Consider the following 25,425-nt stretch of genomic DNA (forward strand, 5'->3'; position numbering starts at 1 on the left):
GGGTTGAATGTGGCCCGTGCTATTTTTAGGCACGTATCCATCTACCCGGGCTGGGAATTACGCTCCCATGCAGGGTCTCTCCGGAGCTTTCTTGCCCGTCCGTACAGTGGGGATAACCCTGCCCTGCGTCCCAGAGGGGTTGTGAGGATAAATGTATTATGATGGCTCAGGTAGGGCCCAAATAAGTGTCTAAAAAAAGACCAATGGGGTGGGAAGTGGAGTCATGTGATGGCCAGTGGGAGGGGAAGTGGGGGTCATGTGATGGCCAGTGGGAAGGCTGGGCTCATCCCATCAGGTGCCTTCCTGTGACTGATCACAGCAGTCCGGTCAAGTTCTGCCTCAGTTTCCCCTACATCCCCTCGAGGCCGAGTCGCCCACTTTCTCCACCGCGGATCAGACCAACGGTCATCCCCATCCCCCGACCTCGCAGAGTCTAATTCAAGCCCTTCCAGGCATAATTACTGCAGTTTCGACCTTCAGGAAGCCAATTCTCCAACCCCTCAGGAATAAGGCAGGTTAGGATGGAGCAGTCCTCCAAGGCCCATCTCCAGGCTGCCCACCCGAGAGCCCATAATCCCTCTTCTCCCGCTCCTGTGCCCCTACTCCGAGGTCTCCACGCCTCTGGCAATTCTCTGGGATTCTTGCTGCTCTCCTCCTGCAGCCCTCAACTCGGGGCTTCCACTCCCCGGGTCCCTCTGCCTGCAGGTCACCGCCCTGTTCACGGGAACCTCTCTCTAGAGTCAACCCTCTTGTTCGTGAGCTCAGCCTGCGCTGGTTCCCCCTTTGCACCAGCTGTCTCCTTGCCAGGGCTGCCTCGCTCTGGACAGCTCTCCAAGAACTCTCTTCTGCTGCCACAGCGCTCTCTCATCAGCTGTCTGGGCTAGGTCTCTCTCGGGACTCCGGCAGCCCTCATCAGCTCCCGGCTGCTCCCGTTCTCATCTACTGCCTGGGTCTTACCGGGCGCCTTCTATCAGACTCCATCAAGAGGCAATTAACTAGTCCCAGGTGCACTGGTCCCCTTCCTTCTCGAAGGGGCCCGTCTCCTGGTGGCAGATGGCCAATGAGAGTGCCCAAGAGATAATCTTGCTATTCGAATATGGTCCATGTGATGAAAAGGGTTGGGAGCCCTACGTCTATTGTATCCACCCACCCACTCTCCTGAGCGCTAGGCACCATGGCTTAGGGTGAGCAGATGTCCCGATTTTATAGGGACAGTCCCAATTTTTGAGTCTTTTTCTTATATAGGTTCCTATTATCCCCCATCCCTGTCCTGATTTTTCACACTTGCTGTCTGGTCACCCTACTGTGGCTCCTAGGGGCTGGATGGCTGTGTCCGCACATTCCAGCACTAAATCGTTCGGAGGACTGCACGTACCTAAGCTAGTTTTACCTGGCGAACTCTTTACTGGTCTGCTTAGCAAGGCAGCACTCCCCCTGCTGCCCCGCGACTCCTGCCCAATGGCTCCCCAAAGAACCACACAGTAAATCTTAAGCCAAATTGGCACGGTGCTCCAGGAGCAAGTACTGCGCCAGCATTACACAGGAGCATGACGCCCTCACTTCTGACGTCTTGAAACGGCCTGAGAAAATATCAGCTCCCCAGCAGATTGTGCACGCCGGAGTTTCTATGAGCTGCAGCCAGGCCGAGAACTCAGCAGGAAGCGAACAGGAGCATAAAGCCAGGCAGTAATACTAGCACGCGCTGTGTCCTTTGCTTTGTGCCTAGGGACGTCATCTTGATTCCCTGGAGCGAGGGTTTTACTTACTAAAATAGCCTCACCTTATCTGGAAGCTGCAGTTACCCATTGCTGTAACAGCGATTGGCAAAGGTGAATTCATTGAGACGCCTTGCAGTCCTAGTATTGTGAGTGGACCCATTCAGGAGATTAGTCCACTGAGGCACAGAAAAGTGAGGCTGCCATGGGGTTACCCTGGGAAGATAACCCAGCAGTCCTGGCTCCCAGTTTCCTTCTCTGACCCCTGACAGAAGTTGGTGAGAGGTGGGTCCCGATCCAGCAGGAAACTGGAGTGAGCCCAATGAACCATTTCCCGTGAGCCACGGAACAGAGATCAGACAATATCGACTTTCTGTCACTCACGGGCAGAATTGGTTTCAGTGAACAAGCTCCAGCTCCCATCCCCAGTCCCTCTAGCCAGCCAGCTCCTTACTTTATCCTGACTTGCAGCGCCCCCTGCTGGTCTGCCTGGGCAGAGGCGGGGATAGGACCAACACTTCTGTGTGCACACCTTATTTTTTCTAGCGTGAATCCACTGGGGACCAGAGTCAGAAGTGAAAGGCTGGGCCCTTGCCTGGGCCCCCTGACCTATTGCTCAGTAACAGGCATGTTCCAGGGCCTCAGTGGCTGGGCTCCCTTCTATTGTCCTCTCCTGTCCCCTCTTCCTCACTGCAGAGCTGAGTGTGGAAGGAGAACTCAAAATTCACTGCCGAAAGGATTCATTAATGCAGCGTTAAGGCTGCCCCTTGCTGCACTGTGTCCTCCTAGCATGCTGAGTTCACCTACACTCAAACCACTGAAAACCAGGAAATTCAGAAGTAAGGTTCACCCCACCCCATGCCCTTAACTCTGCCCCTCTTTGAGCAATGTCACAACCCACCCCCACAGCCATCGCAGCACCCTACCCTTCCAGATGATATTGAGCCCCACAGGAGTGTGCAGCTTCCCACACAGACAGTCCAACCTGCTCAGTCTGCATTGATTTAAATGACCTAGAATTTTGTACTAGTTTAACTCTGGTCATTCCACCCTGCCCACTTGAAACTCCCCTCAGGCAGCTTCTTATAGCTAATCTTTGCCTCCTGAGCTGCTGTGTCCTGTTAAACTATAACACTCCACCCCAGAGGAGGCTGCATTTCAGCGATGGGTAAAGTAACTGATCTGTCTGTTTGGTACTTTATATGGCCCTGCATTGAGTGGGCTCACCGCTGGTGCACCTCCTTGTGGTGCAGGCTCTCCTCACCTATCACCGCCCCCCGAGCCAGTCCAGCCCTGTGGTGTTCTGCCTCTTCTTGTGACTCTGCCCTCCAGCCCATCTCTCTAAAGTCTCACACCCCTTGCAGGGTGTTGATGTCGTGTACAAACAGTGTCCCGCACAACTCCACTTATCAACGCTGCACCTTCCGCCCGGCCTCGGCTCCTCTGCAATCCCACCCTTCTCTCAGAGCAGCGGGTTCCCCATGTCAAAACCCCAAACAAAACAAACCAACCTCTGTCCGTCCGGGCTTGAGCACTGGGTCCTGCTGGGCTCCCCTCAGCTCCCTGCTCCGGTTACAGGATAACATCCCTGGAGCCTGGGTCCTTTCCCAGGGCCTGTGTTCTCTCATCCAGCTACCCTAAGCCCCTCAGAGTCCTGCCTCTGGAGCTTTCACTCTCTTCCATCCTGAAGAAGGCCCAGCTGGCTGCGATAACAAATCCAGCCTTACCACACCCTCCCTGGACAGCCAGGTGGGCTCACTGATCTTAGAGACTCTTGCTAACCCTTTGTTTACATGGGTGGGGCTTACACCCCATCACTGTAAGATCTGATCCCATCACAATCTTATAAGGCTGTTAGCCACCTGGGAGGCAGGGCAGGGCTGCTATCCCCATTGTACAGGTGGGGAAACTGAGGCCCAGCATGACTCTGTGACTTGCTCTAGGTCACCCAGGGAGAATGCAGCAGACCAGGGAATTGGACCTGGGTTTTCCAAGTCCCTAAACTAGCATCCTAGTCACTGCTCCAGCTTTCCTTTCTAGAGAGGAGCACATCCCTGTCCCTGTGTGACCACTCGGTGCTGTAGAATGGAGAACTGGGCCTGTCGGTTGTAAAATGTGTTGGCTGCAGGATGCCCTGTAAAGATCCTTCCTAGCTGGAATCTTTTACATAGGAGCCACTTGTATCCCAACGCTGCATGTGCCCTTCCTGCCTTGATAAATCTGCTTCTGAATTCGTGGGGTGGGTTGTTTTGTTTTGTTTTTAATCCAGCTGAAGGAAAACAAATTTGCAAAGCGATTTGCCTGGCCTGGGCTCTGAGCCGGGCCAGATTCCTCGTGTGAAGTCCCACAGCACAAACATTGTTGGGACAAAGTATTTAAGGAGCTGAGAACATCACCCAGGGCTGGAACGGAGCTGCTGCCCGGAGCCACCTTAAAAACTGCTCGCCCCTGTCGCACTGCCTGAATGGCAATCGTGAGTGGCATGAGGTCTGTGTTCTGAAGTCAAGTGGAAAGTGGAGAATATCCCATTGATCACCAGACTTCAGAGCTGCCGGGGCAGCAGTCTGTGCCTTTCCCCTCCAGCTGAGGAAGAGAAGGGTGGGATCCTCTCTGGGGCATATTTATTATCCCCCCAAAAATCAACTCCCCCCTGCAAATCACCTGCCACGACTCTGTGCTTTGGAAGATGCTTCTCGCTTTATTCCTCCTGCAGGGTTTTTCCCATGAACTGGCTGCAAATCATAGTAAGTTGCATTGCTTATAAAGATGTGGATGTCGGGCTCAGCTCAGCCTTGCCACAGCTCTGGGTGCTACTGGCTGGCTCTGGGTGCTACTGCGGAGGGGGTGTGTGTGGGGGAGCTGGATTTTTTTTTTGGAACCCCCAAAGAGTGTAGCACTCGGTTCCTTTCTTGTGTCCACAATGGAGCTACTGTTCCAACTCCCATGGGCCACTCAGCCTTTTCTTTTGTCTGCTTTAGAAACCAATTTCCTAAACAAATGGCACATCAAATGTGTTGTGATGCTTTCCAGCCAGTCATAGACGTGAGCAAACTCCGCTTACAAGTACCCCGCAGAATTTCTGCAAAGAGCCTGGGTTACTAGTTATTCCCTCCAGGCCTGATCCTGCATCGCCAACATCAGTGGGCGCAGGATTGAGCCCTCCGCTCCCTGCTCCAAAGACATTACACTGGGATCAGGGGCGCTGGAGCAATTTTTATAATGGGGGTGCTGAGACCAAACTGTAAACTCTGGATATAATGGAAACCCCTGCAAGCCAGCGGGTGCGACAGCACCCCTAGTTCCAGCACCTACGCTGGGATCCGATTGAGTTGTGCGCTAAATTGAAGCGAGTAGCCTTCAGAGCAGGGGTTAAAGCCTAGAAGGTGTTGAGAGAAAGTGTTCAACAAGCAGGCTAATCGTTGGCATGCCAAAGATCTCTTTACAGGCAGAATCTGAGGCCTCCCCTGAATCCGTTGTGCCTGACTCCCGTTGACTTACATGGAGCCCGTTGATTGATCCCTGCTGATTGTGCTTTAAAAATATAACCCAGACTCGGTGAGCTGTAAAATGCCACCAAAAATGTAAATATCGGCTACATGTTTATATATACACTCCCAGGCCCTTTAGGAAATCGCAGTCCCTTATTCCAGCAGACATATCCCCATCAGGATAAGAGCTGAGCATCCTGGACTCAGCACTTTCCAGGATTGGGGCCGGTGGTCGATACCGGGGCCTAAATGTCATGGGGGGACGCTGCGTGGACTTGGGGTGACTGAAGTTCTGCATGATCAAGGGGATGTTCGCTGTAATTAATATGCATCCAGGGCTGTGACTCTTTTTGGTGCCAGTGAGGTTGAGTGTGTACTATATGTGTAATTCACCTGGATTTATGGGCGTTCGGGGGCTGCACTTTGATGTTCGAAATGGTGGAGAATTTAGAAAACTGACCCTAAAGGGAAGCTGTGTGAATCCAAAATTGCCGTGATATGGGCTCCCCAATTCACCTTTCAATCTGCAATCTGGATTATTCATTTATTTAGCAAAGCGGGCCATAAACGGTAACATCGAACACTGTGCAGCTGTCCTGACTCAGGCAAAGCTCAGTGGGCTGCGTAAAGATTTTAAGATATTATTTAAAAATAGAAGGCCGTTGGGGGTGTCAATGCTGAAATCTCTTTGTATCTCAATGGATTTGGATCCTGAGGATTTTTCTCTGCTGGGTGGAGCTAACCCTGTGATTATAGCATGGCAAGTAGAAGTGATAAGTCGGGTAGATGAATTCTATTCCTTGATCACCAGTGATCAGTAGCTAAAACGGTGCCAGGGCAGATGCAGCAAGTGGGCAGAATAGTAGGCTTTCTGAAAACAGATAATAAGGACAGCTGGACAGAAAATGCTTGGGATTTTTCCATGGAAAATTTTGATTTTTAGTTGAAAAATTTCAGCTGAAAATTGCCTCAAAAGTAAGTGTGTGTGTGTGTGTGTGGGGGGGGAACGCTGAGAAAAAAAAACAACCTATTGGGTTTTGGCCAAATATTTTCAGTTTTCCGAAGAAAAATAAAAAAATGTCAAGGGAAAGCAGACACGCTCTACAATCATTTTCATTTACTCAAACTCCAATTTTCAGCGAAACCTTTAATTAAACATGATTTTAGCATGAAAAGTAACTCGCCGAGTCCCAGAGGATGGGAGTGTTCCCAGCGACTGTGTCCTATGACTCTCTGTTTTTCATTTGCACGGTTCCAAAATTTGCTGCAAGCCAATGGAAAGATTTCCATGGGCTTTGGATCAGGCCCCAAACCTGTCTCATTAGCCCAAGCCTGGGAGCAGACTGGGAACCCCTTTCCCTAATGGCCTGACTATGATTCTAAGCCTTGGGAGCGTTGGGTTTGTGGAGTGAAACGCTCCTGACAGGTCTGTAGCAAAATAGTAATAAGGCAAATAAATGTCACATAGAGAGCCACATAGGGCCCGATCCTGCTCTCACTGACATTACAGGCAAAACACCTAACAGAGCGGAGATGTATCATTTGTTTCATTTGACTGCTTTAAAACTTAGGCCAGGTTCTGCTCTAAATTACCCCGGTTTGAAGCTGGAGTTACTCCACCATCTTCAGTAGCATCACTCTGGATTTACACCCAGGTAAACAGGAGCCGAATTTAACCCATCATGCACAAAAGGAGACGCACCAAACAAAAGTAATAGGCTTGCGAAGCGTTCCCACCTCTAGTCCCAGAGCTGGGCTCTGCAAACAAGCCGCTCTAACAGCTGAGCGCTGCTTGAGACGCACATGGACGTCCGCTCTGCACCGTCACGGCTGGGCCTGAAAGGGCTGCAACCCGCTAATTTCTGCAAAGAAATGTCAGCTCATCAGCTCACATGCTAGTACCAGGCCAGCCGGCGCCCCTCTTATTTGAACCAAATGCTCCCTTACCCCGCAAGCGAGCCCACTGAAATCAGCCAGGCTGCTTGGGGTGTAAGGCAGTAGGCAATGCTAGTCACGATGGGAGAAGGAGAGGTGATTGCACTGCTTTACGCCGCCCTGGTGAGACCGATGCTGGAACGCTGCGGCCAGCTCTGGGGTCTGCACTTTAGAAAGGATGTTGAAACACTGGAGGAGGGGCAGAGAAGAGCCACACACAAAAAAATTTGAGGGCTGGAAAAAAATGTCTGACAGCGAGAGACTTCAGCAGCTCAATCTGTTGAGTGTACCAGAAAGAAAATCAAGAGGTGCCTTGATTACAGTGTATAAGTACTTTCACGGGGACAAAACACTGGATACTCTTAATGTAGCTGAGAAGCGCAGCCCAAGAACCAGTGGCTGGGAGCTGAAGTCAGACCAATTCCAATTCAGAGCAGGGCAGACTTATTTTTTTACCAGAGAGGGGGATTAACCAGTGGAACAAATCGCCCAGGGAAGTGGGGGATTCTCCAGGTCTTGAGGTCTTTATAGCACAACTGGAGGCCTCTCTGGAAGACCTTGAGTCAAACACAAGTTACTGGGAGAACTGGGAGGAGTTCTCCGGCCTGGCTTACACAGGAGGTCAGACCAGATGATCTAATGGGCCCTTCTGCCTTCACAGTTTCTGACTCTGATCCTTATAATTTACATGGGTATTTCTGGGGGAGGCCTCTGTCTGGGAGGTGAAGATTCACCCCAACGAGAAGACATGCGTGTGGTTTGACTGGGAGGCAAAGGGGCCCAGCTGTCCCTGGTTAGCATTAAGAGAGGATTAGGAATTGAATCAGCCCCATAAAGTTTGTTTCCAACAGCGGCCAGTACAAGCAGCTTACAGAGTGTAGTGCAGGCGCTGAGCCCGGTTCTCCATTGCCCTGCCCCTCACATTGGCCTTTGCACCAGTGCAAAGTGCTACTGAATTAGAATGAGCAGCTGGGGGCTGCTGGCAGAGACTGCCTCAAGGTGCAGGGCAGGCAGAGAATAGGTCCCTTTGAATCTTTGGCCCTGGGGTGGAAAAGCACAAAGGAGCCCATGGTTCTTTCTGCCCCCAAATGTCTCTTTAAATGTGTTTGCCAAGCTGGGGGGTTAATTTTAGCTTGGGTCAGGGAGGCCTCAGTGGAGCTCAAGTCTCTGCCACCGAGACCGGCTGCCTTTTTAACAGAGAGCTGCTAATCTCGCCCCGCCCCGGCCCAGCCTCGGCTTCAGTTTCTCCTTTTCTGCCCATGTCCTTTCGTTTGGGCGCAAGAGTTTTAGGGGTAGTGGGAGAAAGCGGCGCAGAGATGGGACTGAAGGCAAGTGCAAGCCCCTGGTGAGTGTGTCTTACGAGAGCCCGATCTGTGACCAAGCCCCAGAGGACAGGACTCGGTTATAGCCCCAGCTAGGAAAGGTTCTCAGCATCCTCTCCTGAGCGTACCATGTCCCCGCTCCTCCCCCTCCCTCCTGGAAAGTCCTAAGTGCCGCCAAAGAGCTGTTAGGTGGCAGGGGGTGGGAAGCGCTGGGAGGGGGATGCGGCGCTACAGGGGGGGAAGGAGGCGAGGATGGGGGGAGCTTGGCTGCCGGAGGGTGCGGAGCACCTGCTAATTTTTCCCCGTGGGTGCTCCAGCCCACGGAGTCGCTGCCTGTGCCCCTTTCGATCCCCGGCGCGTTGGCCAAAAAGAGCAGCCGTCACAGCAGCAGGGCCGAACGTGCTAGCCAGGGTTTGACTGTTTGCTCATCCTGCACCGGGAGCAGGGTGACCTCTTCCCAGCCTGCTGTTAGAGGAGCAGTTCAGCAAGGCAGGGCACTTCAAAGAGAAGAGGACAAAAAAACCTGAACAACAATAGGGTCTGGTCCATCGCCCCACTGAAAGCCACTCTCTTTTGATGTCAATGGACGTTGGCTCAACACGTTTGATCCCAAAGCTCTTTGGGGGAATTATTTCCCAACACGGAAAGGCAGCCACTTCTGGGGTGGAACCTGGCAGCTCTTTAACAGCCGCATGAAATCTCATTCAGGAGAGGGAGTGAAGGAGGATACTGACTGAGACCGCAAGGGTGGCAGGATGTAAGGGCAAGGGGTTGGATTTGTCGTGGACCCTGGGGGAAATGCTCGGGGGTCTTTAAGGCTTACAGGTGGGAGGGGATATTGAGGCAGACTCAGTGTTAGTTATGCTGACTAAGCGCTTTGTTTGCTTGCTTTGCAGGTTCCCACTGGACATATAGCGGTAAGGCTGGAAGAGGATTTTATTCTGGGCTTTCTCCCATTCAGTTCCTGCTCTCCCAGGCCCCAGTTCCCTGCTGCTAGCTCAGCGGGGCAGGATGCAATGCCTTCCCGCCAGCACCATGCCCACGCTGGCTAGCAGGTGGCAATGGACGGTGATTGATGTTGCCCCTCCTACTGGGGACTGAGTGCACTATTTGTGCAGCAGCTCCAGCTGCTGCCAGCCTGGCAGAGAGCTGGGGGTCTCCCCACAGACGCCGCCTGCTCGTGAGATGCTCAGACCAAGGAGGCCTGGCCATTCAGGGGGCACTGCAGAGCGGCTCTTGGCCTGTCCCTGGTCTTTTCCAGCCAAGGAGCTTCGAGTGCTTTGCAAAGCCTCAGTGATTAAACCCAGCACCCCATGCAGGGGGGACACATTACTCCCATTTACACAGGGGGAAAGGGAATGACAGTGGTAGACCAAGGAATAGAACCCAGAGATCCTTGCTCCCAGCCTTTTCCTCTAACCACTGTACACCACTTTCTTCCAGAGCAGAGACTAGAGCTCAGGAATCCTGGCTCACTGTCTTGTGCTCTAACCACTAGACCCCACCCCCCTTCCACAGCTGAGAAAAGAACTCAGGAGTCCTGGCTCCTAGATCCTGCTCTAATCAATAGGCCTCACCATTTCCCAGACCCAGGAACAGAACTCAGCGGTCTGATTTCTACTGGCCCCTGTGGGTGTTACTCATGTCCTGCAGAGGGAGAACTGGCCTCCTGGGTTCTGTCCCCAGTTCTGAGAGGACAATGTGGTCTAGTGGTTAGAGCAGGGTGGCTGGGAGTCAGGATTCCTTGGTTTTTTTCTCAGCATTGGGAAGGGGAGGGTTGGAGCAGGGAGGCCTGGGGCTTCAGGACTCCCAGGTTCTGTCCCCAGCACTGGGAGGACAATATGGTCTAGTGGTTAGAGCAGGTGCACAGTGACTCAGAACTCCTGGACTGTATCCCAGGCTTTAGAAAAGAGTATCGCATAGTTACAGCAGGGGAGTGATTCATCTCTTCCACAGCAGGACAGGTTTCCAGGGGTCCTGACTCCTAGTCCCCTGCTCTAACCACTGCACCCCAAACCCCAGTCTTTACCCCTTGGCCCCTGGCTTTGCGGGAGTGTTGGGCCTCCTGGATTCTCCCCCAACTAGTTCCCATGCTAGAATGGCCCCATTGTGTTCCCGGGGCCCTTATGTAACAATGCTAGATCCACCATTCAGATCGCCAGCTAACTGCCTGCAAGCCTAACAAATCCAGTTAGCACAGAGGCAGCGCATATCTGAAAGTGCAATCCAGCACCAGCTGGGCACGGCTGATACCATTGCACGGGGGTCAGATGTAATCCTCACCTAAGCTCGGGCCCTGAAAGCACAGCATTGTGCAGGAACTTGGAAAGGCCAGCAGCGGGAACTCGTTTGAACCTGCGCTCAGAGGCCTGCCTGTTACCCGGCGCTGGGGGGAGGGAGGTAGGGAGGGGACTTTGGCTGAGCAGACAAACCCATTTGCCCCAGCAGACAAACCCATTTGCCCCAGCAGACCCAAGCCACATATGAGACGCCTGTGCGTTTTTTACGTGGCAGACATGGATGTCGGGCGCCCTAGGCCCAGAGGCTTCTGGGAGCTCCTAGCAACTGCCAGACGGGGCACCGAGAATGCCTGTATTTTGTGGGTATATCTGATCTGGAGGATCTTTGTTTTCTGGGTAACTTCAGGTCCGGGGCCAGTGGAAGAACAATGGCACAGTGGCAGGAAAAGCAAACAGCTTTATCTGTGCTTCTCCGGTTGGAAAATGTTTCCAGCAAACTAATTACCATAGCAGAGATTACATTCAGATGCAAATAACTGCGGGGCTCTGGCCTCCCTTCCCAAGCTGGGTCCTTCATACAAAAGCCTCCTCATTCAGCCAGCGTTGGAGAAAACCCGATTTGCCTTGTAGTGGCCTTGGCGAGGCAGAGTCGCCTTTTAAAAGCGGCATAATTAGGCTGGTTCCAGCCCTGCCAGATAGGGACACTCACGGGAAAAGTGAAACAGGCATAGCCTAGACAGTGACGTGCGTTATTATAACCACTTATTCACGGTTATTTTGATTTCCGGCATTTTCCTGAACAGAAAGAGAACCTCTAACAAGGGCTCTCGCGTCCAGCTCCTCAAAGGTCTTTAGGCGCCTAATTCCCCTGGTAGATAGCTGAGTCCAGGTAACTTTGCCACACAGGCCAGAATTTGTAAGTGCTCAGCACCCATAATTAGACCAGATTTTCCTAAGTGATCAGGGTGCTTATCAGCTGTTGAGGTCTTTAAAAACCCAGCTGGGCATATCACGGTGGGAGCTGAAAGCTTCTGGAAATCCGTCTCCAATGGAGGGTGCTGAGCAGTTCTGAAATTCTGCTCCGGAGCTCCTAGGAAAATCTGGCCCGTCGGGAAAAACGCAGCCATACAAAGCTGATTATTGTGACTGATGCAGCCACTAGAAATGGTCTTGGTGCCAAACCAAAGAGAGGCACCAAAGAGTTTCACATCTAAATCCAAACTGCCTCTAGAAACCCTGGCTAGAGCTTGTCTCTACTGAGGGTTTTATCTGTCTTCTGTCTGAGCACCTGCCAAGCATTTATAGATTGATCCTCATGGCACCCCCCTTTGGAAAGCATCATTCTCCCCATGTTACGCTCTGTGGCAGCCAGGACTGAACCCAGCCTTTCTCCTGACATAGGACTGGTCCTTGCACAAGTGAAGTGAGGCATAGCTGTAAAAAGCTTGGTGCTATACAGGGGAGATTGCGTGATCCAGTGGTTACGGCAGGAAAATGGGAGCCAGGACTCCTGGCTTCAAGGCCCAGCTCAGGGGCGGTGGTGGGAAAGGGATCTGGTGATTACAGTAGGGGACTGGGCGTCAGGACTGCTGGGGTGTCCAACTTACTGCTGCTGCGTGACCCAAGGGGCAAGTCACGTCGTCCCCTCTCCGTGCCCTCGTTCTTCCCCCATGGAACAGGGATTGTCCCTTCCAGCTGCAGCTCCTGGGGGGGCTTTGAGATCCCTAGCCGGGAGGCGCTGACGAAATGCTGAGCATTGTCATGGCCACAGCTGTGTGTGGCGCATTGTACTGAGGGCGGGGGTGTGAAATCGCACTGCCGGGGCCAGAACTGGCCCCCACACAAATCGAGCTGGCAGAGACACCTCCCCGCCCCCTCCCCAAGGGGCTTGACCCTCTCCCCCTGCACTTTCTTTTTTCAGGCCGCCACGGCCAGACACACTGGTCAAATGACTACCCGGACTGCGGGAGGCAGGCCCAGTCCCCCATTGATATCGAGACCAAGTCTGTGCAGCACGACCCGGCCCTGCCGCCTATTGAGCCCCAGGGATACCGGAGCCCTGGGAACGGGACCTTCACCCTCCGCAACAACGGGCACACCGGTGAGGCTGCAGTCGGGGTGGGGCGGGCGTTACCCCAGGAATGGAGGAGCACCTCCAGGTGGGCTGGGACTAGGGTGACCAGATGTCCCGATTTTATAGGGACAGTCCCGATTTTTGGGTCTTTTTCTTATATAGGCTCCTATTACCCCCCCACCCTGTGTCCCGATTTTTCACACTTGCTGTCTGGTCACCCTAGCTGGGACCCTCCTGTTTCGATCTAGGAGCCTTGAGAGCACTGTCCGTGCCTTCTCCGTGCCCCTTCGCAAAATCTCACCGCTCAGAGCAACAGTCTCCTCCGTCGCACCCCCAGGCCTGCCTTTTCCATCCCCCTCCCCGCTGCTGGCTCGAGAGCCCCCTCCTCTGCTGTTCCCCTGCTGCGGCAGCCTCTCCGTATCCCCCTCTCTCGGCAGCTACTCATCCAGTTAAACCTCACTAGGAAATGCAGGCAGTGCCCCACTGCTGACTCTGACCCCCCAGCTTCCTGCATGGCACCGGGAAGCTGCCCCATTGCTATGGCACCGCAGACTGGTCAGCCATTGCCCCGTTGCTATGGCACCGCAGACTGGTCAGCCATTGCCCCGTTGCTATGGCACCGGGTGGGGAGCTGCCAACGATTGCCCCGTTGCTATGGCACCGCAGACTGGTCAGCCATTGCCCCGTTGCTATGGCACCGCAGACTGGTCAGCCATTGCCCCGTTGCTATGGCACCGGGTGGGGAGCTGCCAATGATTGCCCTGTTGCTATGGCACCACAGACTGGTCAGCCATGCCCCGTTGCTATGGCACCACAGACTGGTCAGCCATTGCCCTGTTGCTATGGAACCGCAGACTGGTCAGCCATTGCGTCATTGCTATGGCACCGGGTGGGGAGCTGCCAACGATTGCCCCATTGCTTTGGCACTGCACCCTGCGTTTGTGTGTGCGTAGGGAGGTGTGCTGGGGCATAGCAGTGCAGGGGGTCAGGGAGGGTGGAAGGGGTGTCACAGCATTGCCAGCACTTGTACCTGTCTGGCAAGTATTGTGATATTTAGCATTGGAGGCAGGGTGAGACACGAAACTCTCAGCTTTGGAGAATAGTTTCTAGCCCACCTTGTTCGGGAGAACAGCTTGAAAACCTGACCCGAGTGCTCCCAGGGACCAGAAGGCAGGAAAAGACCCTGCCCCTGATTCTTTGGGTCACATCTCTTGCTGTTGTGGGGCCGGCTTCAGCACTCTGAGGCCAGGACGAGTCCTGTTTGAAAGCTGGGGGCTGGCGATGCGAGATGCATGAGGGGGGCCTCTCCTGCACCTTCTGGCTCCTTGCCCAGATCCCCATGAGGGACGCCTTTCCCTGCACCGCACCTTCTAGCGTTCCCAGTGGGAGGCAGACGGCCCAGCACGGCCTCATCTCTGTTACGCCCGGGCCTGAGCCTCCCAACAGGCATCGGCAGCAAGGGCCCTAGGATGTATGGGATTGGGAGACTCCGTGCTTTGTACTAACACCCCCTTGGCATATGTCCCCGCAGTGGTGATGTCCCTGCCCCCATCCATGTTCCTCCGGGGGCTTCCGCAGACCTATGCGGCTGTCCAGCTGCACTTCCACTGGGGCAGCGGGGAGCAGGACGAAGGATCGGAGCATCAGGTGAACGGGGAGGGTTTCCCTGCTGAGGTGAGTGTGCTCCTGCCCCAGGGTTGGGGGCCAGAGGGCAGTTTTCTCATTGCCCTTGGAACCGCCAGCACCTTATCCTCTCCCTTCTTAGCCAGACCAGCCGGGCAATTGGGGCCAAAGCTACCCTGGGTGCAGCTCCACTGAAATCTACGGGGTTACCGGGACCCATCCTCCCCCCAGGCCACGAGACCTCCCCTAAAGCCAAAGGGTTTTAATTGGGGATGGAGGAGGAACCCGTTACTCCCTCCGTGCTGGTACCATCTGGTGGATAATCCGCCCCGCCAGGTCTCCAGTTGGAGCCGTGGCAGGGGAGATTGTACCTGGAAATGCCGCACTGGGGCTGGGGGATTAGAGGGGCCGGTGGAGGTGAGGGGGGATTAGGAGGAGAAGAAAGGTCCTGTTATACCCCCTGGAAGCCACCAGTGCTCAGCACTAAACTGCTTAACGCTTGTGGGAGAGTCTGACGCAACGCGAGTCTGAATCCAGCCTCCAATACGATCAGTCCTGGTGGGGCTAGCACAGTGCATTTACCCCCGCTCCCCCCTACCCTCCTCTCCCTGGGAGGGTTTGCATCTCAGGTGCAGTCCATGCTCGTGTGGGGATCAGGCCAGCACGTGTCTTAGCAATCAATGCAGCCACCCAGGGGTGGGGTCAGTCCTGCGCTGGGGCCCCAAGGTCACCCACTGAGATCCAGCCCCGTGACAGAGAACAGTGCTGCGAGGGCCCCGATCCTGCAGCTGTTCCTCACCCGGCTGGGTCCTGAGTCCCAGGAAGGGAAAGTGTGAGCAAGGCCTTTCTGGCTCAGGAGCTGGCGGAGCGCTGATGGCTCCTGCAGCGGAAGGTGTGGCTGCTTGTCCCCTCTCGGGATCAGGCCTGTTGGGGCTGGCAGGTTTGCAGAGAGCAGCACGGGCCTGAGAGAAGCGGGATTGGGAGTGAAAGGTCGGCTGTAGGAAAAGGGAAGGGGGAGGCTGACTAGCAGGCTAGGCCTGAAAAGGTGGGTTGTAAAACCCAGTAGCCATTTCCCGCTGGCCCTGACTTGCCAAAGGGCAGCGTGGTCCAGTGGGCAGAACACTGGGGAGCCCTGGATTGTATTCCCAGATCTGCCACTGAGCCCCCCGGGGCGACCGTAGGCCTGCGCCTCTGTTCACCCCGTGAGCGGATGGTGCGTGGATACATTCACTAATGGCTGTGAGAAGGAAGGGGGCCCCGAGAGACTGCGCCTTTAAGAGACTGCCCCCCCTCTCCCTGCAGCTGCACATTGTGCATTACAACTCGGAGAGCTACGCCAACGTCACCGAGGCCAAGCAGCAGGCGGACGGCCTGGCCGTGCTGGGCATCCTCATCGAGGTGAGCGCCCTGCCCCTGACCCACTGAGGCGGGCAGCCCTGGTGGGTCCTACAATGCAGCCAGCCTGGGGGGAAGGGGGTAAAGCTTGTGCAGGAGACCGCCAAGCTTTCTCAGGGGCTGGTCCCCTGGAGACGACGGACCGTCACCAACGTCCCCAGCCCCTGCTCCAAGTGCAAGGTGCGCTCCTCCTACCTGATGTACTGTAGGCACCCAGCAGCCAGCGCTGGCCATTTAAAACAGCAACCCTACCAAATCAAACCATTCCACTGCACATACCCCTCTTCCCCTGGACAGAGCGTGTGAGAGAAAGAACCCCAGGGGACAGATGTCAGTCACGTGGCTCAGTGCAGGACTGGACGGTGCTCAGAGACTGCCGTGCCGAGGGGGTTCTAAGACCCCACATAGAACAGAACGGGGTAGGCCCCCACTCAACCAGCCATATAAGTGGGCCATCCAGCCTTGGCGTCTATTGTGAGCTTCCCCCAGGAGCTCAGTGCTAAGCCACAGCCTCTTGTTCTCCATTCCCTCCATCAGGTTGGTGACGTGGCCAACCCTGCCTATGACAACATCTTCAATCAGCTGAAGAACATCCAGTATGCAGGTGAGGCCATCAGTTCCCAGGTGAGGTGTGGGGCCTGGCTGTGGTACAGGAAGAGGAATTGTTTGGGGGGCCGGGGGTGAAGCTAAGAGGATGGGATGAGACTGAGCAGAGGACAGGACAGGGTAAATGTCAGGGCACATTTCCTAGCAGTGAGAGTCATTAGATCCTGGCACAGACTCCTAGATTTTATGACCAGAAGGGTCCATGAGACCATCCAGGCTGTGTTCCTGTATCACACAGGCCAGAGAATCTCCCCCGTGTTATCCCTGATATTGGGCTAAACACACTTCTGGTCTGCTGCAGAGGAGCAATTAGTCTTCAGCAGCATAGAGATGGAGAATTCCCCGCTTCCCTGGGCAGTTTGTTCCAACAGTTAACCACCCGCACTATTAAAGATTTGTGCCTTATTTCGGCTTTGAATTTGTCCGGCATCAGTTTCCAGCCAAGGACGCCTTTCTCTGCTAGATTAAAGAGCCCTCTGGTGCCTGGTATTTTCTCCCCACAGAGGCACCTGTAACTTTGTAAGTCATAATAATTCACCTCTCCAGCTTGTTTTTGACAAGCAGATAGCCTCCCCTGGGACAGGGCGTGAGATCCGTGGGACGAGAGCTGGGTGCCCAACTCCTCTAGGCACCTTTGATAATGCCAGCCCTGGGCTTTTGGCTAAACCGGACAGAGTCCCAGAGCCCAAACTGTGTAGCAGGGTAACTCGCTGCCAGCGCACCCCCTCGCAGGTGGGCATGGCATAGCAGAGTCTTTTCCTCTGGCGTCTCCAGCTGATACCACCCCAGCCCTGCGGTGGCCACCATCTCCTGACTCGGCCCTCTGGCCTGGTCGCACATGGTCCCAGCCTTTCCAGGGTGAGCTGATTCACCGTACAGATAGTCCAGCTGCTGTGTGTTGGGTCTTCAGACTTAACAGTCCTTTGCGCCCCTTCCCACCAGTGCCTCCATGCCATCTCCCTTGGAAACCCAGGCCCTCCTTCTCCACCCAGTTCCCTTCCGGCCCAGGGACCCTGTAATAAACAGCTACGGTCTGTCTGCTCAGACCCTTGGCTTCCTCCCTGGCCTACGTCCTAGCCCAGCCTGCCTCTCGGCCTTTCCCCCAGCCTCTCTCCGGGCACGCCCCTCCGCAGACCCCAAAAGGAAAACGCAGCCGTCACCAGGAACAAAGCACACTGGCAGTCCCGTGCCAGGCCTACCTGCCCAAGGAAGGCCCTGCTGGTGTCTAGCAACCTCTGGGTAGCTCCAGGTCTTCTTTCAAGGGGCGAGTGCAAGAGATGCTGCTCCAGTCAGCCATTCCTGGGCTGGGTTTTTCCTCTTCCAACCCCTCCCTCCAGGCTTGACGCCTCGCCCAGATGTAACAGGTGCGGCTGACTAAACTCACAGTCTCTCATTAACCCTTTCCCAGCCAGCGTGGGGGTCTGTATATCCCCATCGGGAACAATCCAACAGGCCTACCCAGGACGTTCTCTGCACTGAAACGTGGCTGCTGCTTTAACCAGCTGCCCGGCTCTAAGGGTAATACCCTGAGTCTAGGAGTGGGTCTAGCCCAGAGTCCCCAACCTGCGGCACACGTGCCAAAGGTGGCACAGAAGCCAATTTTTTACTGGCATGCTGCTGCCCCCACTCAGCCCACTGCCGGTCTGGGTGAACGGAACCCCAGGCTGGCAGTGGGCTGAGTGGGGCCGGTGGCCAGAGGCCGGGACCCTGGCCGGCAGGAGACGGCGAATGGACCCTCACCCCGCCACCAGTCTCGGGTTCTGTCTGCAGGTTTTAGTGTGTTAAATTTTTCCCCATAGGAATGTGCTGCTTGCGGAGCACCAGGACTGGCAGCCCTAAGTAGCACATTCCTACGGGGAGAAATTTAATGCACTACACCCGGGTAGGGAAGGCTGTGCCTCCCCAAACAGCCCGCCCCCTCCCACTTCCCCCCCGCTGACTGCCCCCCTCATAACCCCTGCCCCATCCAACCCCCTCCCCGCTCCTTGTCCCCTGACCGCCCCCTCCCGGGACCCCCCACCTCTATCTGCCCCCCCCGGGATCCCACCCCCCCATCCAAGCCCCCTTGCTCCCTGTCCCCTCACTGCCCCGACCCCAATCCACACCCCCGACAGGCCCCCCGGGACTCCCACCTCTATCCAACCACCCCTGTTCCCCGTCCCCTTACCATGCCACTCCGGCCTGGCAACAGTAAGTAGTACACCATAAGTAGCACATTCTTGTGGGGAGCAATTTAATACACTACAGCCGGCCCCGCTCAGCCCACAGACGGTCTGGAGCTCTCAAAGTCTGTTCTCGCACCCCTTTCAAAAATTACACCACAATCAGCTTAAAAACTTGAAAACTTTGTATATTACAGCAATCGTTAAAAAATCTATAATGTTAATAAATACATAGGCTTGATGAAACAAAGTAGTTGTACTCACATGCCTGTGCTTAATTTGTGTTTTCGATGATTTACCGTCTAAACAAATCTCGCACATCTCGCCCCCCCAAAAAGGGCATCTTGCTCCCCCGGGGGGGGCGCGTGCACCCCAGGTTAGGAACCACTGCACTAAACTGACAAGATCTGCGTTTTAATTTAATTTTAAATGAAGCTTCTTAACCATTTTAAAAGCCTTGTTTACAGACAACAATAGTTTAGTTATATATTATAGACTTAGAGCAAGAGAGACCTTCTAAAAACATTAAAATGTATGACCGTTATGCGAAACCTTAAATCAGAGTGAATAAATGAAGACTCGGCCCAGCACTTCTGAAAGGTTGCAGACCCCTGCGCCAGACCCAGCGCCGGGCTACTGCTGCAGAGAAGGAGCTCTGGCCGAAAGCAGCGTGTGCAATTGGGTGGGATTTAACGCCCCTCGTTATTCGCTCTGCACGCTGGGCGGGGTTCTGATCAGGGGATGGACGGTGAGCACCAGGATCTGCATCCTAGGCACTCACTCAGGCAGCAGCTGTGACCCCTTGGGACTTTGGTGGCCAGAAGAGACCCCATCCTCGTGTGGCCATTGGCACCTGTGCCAAGTGGGTGCGGGGGAGGAGGGCGGGGGAGCAGAGAACAAAGCTCCCAATGTTGGCTCCTGACCGGCTGAAACGTGTGTGAGAGCAACTGCAGACAGCAGCTGATTGCCCAGGGCCCATTCGTGGCCAGACCCAAGGGGCTCCCTACTTCACCTCGGCTCCTCTGCAAAAAGTCCGACTGGCTCGGTGGACGCGAATGTGTGTCCCTAACACTGCCCCCTCCGACACCCCCTGCAGGTCAGAAAGTCTCCATCCCGCCCTTTGACGTTCATGAGCTGCTGCCCAGGGACCTGGGCCACTATTTCCGCTATAACGGCTCCCTGACCACGCCGCCCTGTTCCCAAAACGTGCTCTGGACCATCTTCCACCAGCGGGTGCAGATTTCCAGCTCCCAGGTACTCGCTGGCGTTTGGGCAGGATGCCCGTGGGGCTCGGGGGTTCTAAGACAGCTGCCCCGTTAGCATTCAGATTGCCCCAGTGCCATGAGTCACAGACAGCTGGGGCAGGGGGGGAAGGAGGGACATCCCAGGGTCTAGGGCTAAGGGGGTTGGGCTCGTCTCTTCACTGAGCTATGGAGAGTGTGAAAGGTGGTCCCAGGGCTTGGGGGGCGTCTCACCCTACTGCATGTGGGGAGTCAACCCAGGACTTGGGGGGCATCTCCTCCCCATCCTGTGCATGTGTGGGGGCACCCCAGGACTTGTGTGTGTGTGTGTGGGGGGGCATCTCCTCACAACTCCATTCTCTTCCAGCTGGAGAGGCTGCAGCGGGGGCTGTACTCCACCACAGCTGCGAACTCCTTGCCTGTGCCTCTGGTGGACAATTACCGAGCCCCTCAGCCGCTGAACCAGAGGGTGGTGATCTCCTCCTTCCCCGAGGGTGAGTGCATTGGGCCCAGCTGGCACAGGTGGGGGGTGGCTGCAGGGCCCGGCGAGGGGAGAACAGGGCCCCCCATTAGATTTCAGCTGGTCTGGGGGATCTGACTCCTGTTTCTCTCCACAGGACGTCACCTTTTCATTAAGCCTTCAGCTTCTACCTACCCCCACAGACCCCAGCCCAAATGCAGCAACCAGTTTATGGAGCGATGCCCCAACCTATATCCAGGTAGAATCCAGCTCCAAACACACAGGGCTCTAACCCCAGAGCCAAAGGGCTGGTGGTAGCATCAGGGCTTCTATCTTCCTGGCTAGAGTCGTTCGACCAGACTATGCAACACTGGAGAACACACTAATGGACTGGCTGTGTGGCACCGCTGCCCTCTGCTGGAGAGAATTAGAGTTGCTCACCTGCATGTCATGAGCCCTGTACTGCATACACCAACTGGGGACTCTCCCGTAGAGACAGCAGGGCTGGGCTTTTAGATCAGGAGGGTCTGAGTTCTAGCCCCATGCTGTGGCAGCAGAATGACAACTGGCAGGCGCCAGGAGGCTACGTGTTTGTCAGAATCTACCACAGGGCCCGAGGCTGCCCTGGGCCCACATGGGGCATTAGAGATTGTCAACATCTGCCTCTCTCTTCTCTTGCAGGTCCCTCAGCCTACTCTGCAGGTATGGCCCTCTCTGTTCTGCACAGGGGGGCTAGGAGGGGCCCATGGTGTTATGTTCATGGCAGACGCACAGACACTTTGGATAACACGCAAGACCCCCAAAACAGAGAGAGAGAAAACAGGCTGTTCCTTGAGGCGCGACGACCCCTCTCTTTAAGCTGGCTCCATCCTGAAGGGCCCCCTCCCCATACACACCCCTACCCCCCCCCTTTCTTAAAGGGATAGCATGCAATTCCAACACAGTCCTCAGCAGAGCGTGTCTGCCACTCATCAGCAATGGGGAAGAGTGACTCTCAGGTGGGCAAACGCCTGGGGATCCAGGAAAGAGCAGCTGGGAGCCACTGGAGTCTGCTGTCACCAGGAATGACTGGGACCCTCCCTCCCCGCCACGTCGCTCCCTTCCCTGCTCGCACTCTTGCCTCAGAGAGCCCCCTCCCCGAGCGCAGCCCTTATCCTCCCCTTTCCTTCCTTGGGCAGGCGAAATCGTTGCCATCGTTTTTGGGACCCTCTTGGGCTGCCTCAGCATCTTTCTCACCATCCACTTTGGGGTGAAGAGAATACGGTGAGTGGAGGGGCCTGAGCCCAGTGATAGCCCTGTCCCGGATTCTGCTGTCTCAGCTCCCCTGCCCCACATGGGGGGGGGGTGTCAGGCTGTGGGGAGAGGAGGGGGCTGGAGCTGACAAAGGGCAGAGACCCTTGAACACCCCTAGCTTCCAGATCCCAGCCAGACTCCAGCAGCCTGTCAGCAGAGCCAGGCAGTGCCTGGCAAAGACCCCAAGCCAGAGCCCCAGCTGGTGTAAATGGGTGCCACTCCATTGGCACCAATGGGGGCAGATCCCCAGCTGGTGTAAATGGGTGCCACTCCATTGGCACCAATGGGGGCAGATCCCCAGCTGGTGTAAATGGGTGCCACTCCATTGGCGCCAATGGGGGCAGATCCCCAGCTGGTGTAAATGGGTGCCACTCCATTGGCACCAATGGGGGCAGAGCCCCAGCTGGTGCAAATCAGCTGTAGCGCCACTGGAGCCAATGCAGTGATGCTGATTTACACTAGCGGGGTGTCTGGCACCCTATGTTCCCACGCTGTGCAGACATCCCACAACTCGGAGCCCCTCCCACCCAGCTCCCCAGTTATTAACCAGAGCTGATCGCAGCAAGTGCACAGCCTAGGTGACCAGCTGCAAGAACAGGGTAGCCACAGGTGGAGCGGGCACACAGTCCCTGGGGAACTGGGGTCACGATGGGGGGGTGGCACAGGCACACAGCCCTTATAGGATTTGGGGTTGCTATGGGGGTGGCAAGGGCACACAGCCCCTATAGGATTTGGGGTTGCTATGGGGGTGGCAAGGGCACACAGCCCCTATAGGATTTGGGGTTGCTATGGGGGTGGCACGGGCACACAGCCCCTATAGGATTTGGGGGTTACCTTACCATTTCTGCTTGTCTCTTCCTTCAGAGCCAGAATGAAGAGGATCCGGGAGCAAAAGGACGTTGTGTTCAAATCCTCTTCCAGCCGTGCAGTGTCAGGCGACAGCCACCGCCCCTGAACCCCACAACTTGCCCCGACTCCTCTGCCTTGGCCTCCGTGGGGCAGCGACACAGACACCCCAGGGGCTGGCAGGCCTGGAGACGCGCTAGGCAGTCTAGCTGTAGGAGTAATGCCCATGCAGCCCCAGGAGGTTCCCTTCGGGGGTTACCTCCCACCCAGCCTGGGGAGGGCACACAGAGCTGCCCCCCCCGCAGGCACTGGGGCCGTTCCAGCCTGGGGCTGGGAGTGGCTCATAGCCGTTCCCATCGGCTGCCTGCTGGGTGGCGTCTGAGAGACGAGCCAGTGGGTCTCAACCCAGCCCCCATCACATGAACCCACCAGCAGAGCTGGTACTGCCAGCAGCCCAGGGCTCTGGCATACTAACCCCCCCCCATCCCAGTGCACCTCCGCCTCAAGGCCAAGGCCCACGAGCAGGGCAGTGGGAGCCGGGGAGGGGAAGTGTGCTGTGCTGTTTACCTGGGCTGTACCTGCTCTGTGGTTTAATTGGGTGTCAACCCTACATCTCTTGCCCGCAATGAAACCCCCAGGCAGCCTGGCAAAGCAGCAAGGCGGCGTGGGGGCACGGTGCATGACACACTGCTGCGCTCCCTGATGCTGGCGTGTTGCACTGCAGAGCGGGTGTGGTGCATGGCACACGGACGCTGTCTTCCCTGACACTGCAGCGCGCGGATCTAACCTCCCCAGGCTGAGGGGACCCTTCCCTCCGGGCACTGTCTCCCGTGAAGGCCTGGTTGCCATCCTGCAGCGTTGAGGCAGGCTAGACAGCTCCAAGATGCAAGAGTGAATGCAGCAGCCCTCGCCCTGCGCCAGTCCCGTCTATGTCCCTGGGCTGTCAATGCACCGGGGAGAAGTAGCATCTCTGGTGCTTTGCAGGCTGCTAGCAAACGCAGCAGTTCGGGGCAGGCAGGGTTGTTCCCCTGATGCTGGTCTGGACACAGTGGTTCTAACTGGAAATAAAATGCCTGGCCAAGTCGCTCCAGCTGTTGCTGTCAGACCTTCCCCCTCTCCAAGAAACTAACCCACATCCCAGTGTTCATCCCCTAAAGCTGCAAGGTGCTTAGAGATCCCCAGGGAGGGAGGAGGAATTACTCCCTTTTCAGCAAACGGGGAAGTTTCTCCTCTCCCTGCCCTGGCCTCCCAGCCGCCCCACAGCCAGGCCTGCCTATTTACCCATTGTCCCTAAGTGCTGCCCTGTCCAGCAGCACAGGGTGTTTGGCCAGGGGGTCCTTGCAGCCCCCTTCCCCTGCCTGGGGCACAGCCAACTCTCCATCACCCTCACTCCAGTCCCCTCTGAGGGAGGTTTTTGGGTACAGCTGAGCTGTCGGGTGCAGACCTACAGAGCTCACCCTAGAACGCACAGTCCCGATTTCTCAGAGGGGTCGCTCGCTGAGCTGCTAGGACCCAGCTAAGCCAGGGAAACAGGGTCAGACATTGAGCTAGTTGGACAAGCTGTGACAAACCATATTGCAGGGGGAGATGCACTTCTATCAAAACCTGAACCCTCTGCAAAATCCGGCCATTCTGCCAGAATTTTGTTTCAGACAAAGCAGGTAGGTAGTGAAGTGGCCCAGGGTGACATTTTGGGAACAAAACGTTTAATTTTGTTTTGGGAAACAACTTGCCATAGTTTTTTTAAAATGTTGCCTTATATTCTCTAACCCAACACAAAATCAAGAAGTCAAAAATCAAGAGGTTTTGAGCACCGATGTTCCCTGGAGAATTTGGAAGTTTTCAGTTTTTGTTCCAACGTGGCACAAAGCCAGATTTAGAAATCTCAAAAATCATTTGTGAAATGGAACTTGCACCCGCCCCGCAGCGCCAGCTGGAGCCAGGACTGCTTTGCATCTCTCTGGAATTGTCTATACGGTGCATTAACCCACCCCAGCTGGGGTGTAAATTCCAACGTACACCAGCATGTTGCACCCTAAACCAGGCTGTTTGGGCTGCGCTGCCGCACACTAAAAGTTCCCTAGTGCATGTCAAGGTAGGACCGTTTGAAAGGGGACTACATTAGCGCGTTCTAGGGAATGTTTAGCGCATGCCAGCAGGGGCCCCACGGGACAAGCTGGTGCGCACTAGAATTTACGCCGCACCTGGTTTCATGAACACACTGTGCAGACGAGCCCTCATTCATTGCCTTGCTGGTTTTCTAGCACCCTCAGTCCCGAGATCTGAACCCCCATCGACCCTGCCAGCATGATGAGTCTTGATTTCGGTGACAGGGAAACAGAGGCACGGAAACGTCACCCATTAGTTCTTGCTAACAGCTGCCAACGACCCAGAACGCACATTTAGAGGCAGATGCCCAGAACCCAGTCACCATGGCAGAAACATTGCTGCATAGACAAACCACGGCCTGTTACTTAGGAGAGGCAGCTGCCTCCTGCATTGCAGGATTGGCATGAACTTGCCAAAGCCCCGTGCTCCCCCTGCTGGTGGCTGGGCACCACCAAACCCTGCTTCTCGGCTATCGAGGGGTAAGTTCTGCACCACAGGAAGCTGGGAAAGCAGGAAGAGAGAATAAAGAGCAAGTCTGTGCCACAGAAAGCTAGTTAGAGAGAGTTCTACTCCCACCCCCTATCGCTAGCTGGGCTGCTCACTTAGCAGCACCTACATTTGGAATATTTTCTGCCCAGGGATGGTGCAAGGGTTAAGGAGTTTAGCATGTAAGGCTTAGCTGGAAGAGGTGAGAGAAGGGACTTGGTAAGAATCACAAGTAGGCTGGTTCCAAGACACTGCACTGAAGAAGTAGCCAGGCTGATGGGAGAGATTTCACAATGAAAGTGCGTTTTCGCAAGTCTCCGAGGCTTGGCCGAGCGTGTCGCAAGGGGTCTCGCAGCATGGCCCAGGCGGGAGGGTGCTAGACGGGGTGCAGGAGAGTTGGGTTCTATTCCCAACTCTGCCACTGACCTGC

At 55.4% G+C, this 25,425-nt stretch overlaps 1 protein-coding gene across 8 annotated transcripts; it reads left to right on the top strand.

Annotated features, from left to right (window-relative positions):
- The first annotated feature begins 109 nt into the window (after positions 1–109).
- Positions 110–23,661, top strand: CA14 (carbonic anhydrase 14). 8 transcript variants are annotated; one of them, XM_044991397.1, is made up of 13 exons: positions 110–170; positions 4,429–4,459; positions 9,357–9,377; positions 12,622–12,801; positions 14,306–14,421; positions 15,700–15,795; positions 16,330–16,396; positions 19,657–19,814; positions 20,169–20,295; positions 20,419–20,520; positions 20,943–20,963; positions 21,440–21,524; positions 22,419–23,661. In XM_044991397.1, exons 1-13 carry the CDS (start codon positions 159–161, stop codon positions 22,507–22,509), a joined length of 1,107 nt encoding a protein of 368 aa, XP_044847332.1. In that variant the 5' UTR covers positions 110–158; the 3' UTR covers positions 22,510–23,661. The 8 variants fall into 8 exon arrangements, with proteins under 8 accessions (XP_044847332.1, XP_044847329.1, XP_044847334.1 ...); XM_044991394.1 differs by having other exon boundaries at positions 14,306–14,448; positions 22,419–23,658; XM_044991399.1 differs by lacking the exon at positions 20,419–20,520 and having other exon boundaries at positions 14,306–14,448; positions 22,419–23,655.
- The last annotated feature ends 1,764 nt before the right edge of the window (positions 23,662–25,425 follow it).

Source organism: Mauremys mutica, chromosome 17 (genome assembly GCF_020497125.1).
Source record: "Mauremys mutica isolate MM-2020 ecotype Southern chromosome 17, ASM2049712v1, whole genome shotgun sequence".
Lineage (NCBI taxonomy): Eukaryota > Metazoa > Chordata > Testudines > Geoemydidae > Mauremys > Mauremys mutica.

Excerpts from the sequence above, each read along its gene's own strand:
- CA14 (XM_044991394.1), top strand. Across the intron at positions 9,378-12,621 it reads TTCCCACTGGACATATAGCG|GCCGCCACGGCCAGACACAC; the intron begins GTAAGGCTGGAA and ends TTCTTTTTTCAG. Across the intron at positions 12,802-14,305 it reads CCGCAACAACGGGCACACCG|TGGTGATGTCCCTGCCCCCA; the intron begins GTGAGGCTGCAG and ends ATGTCCCCGCAG.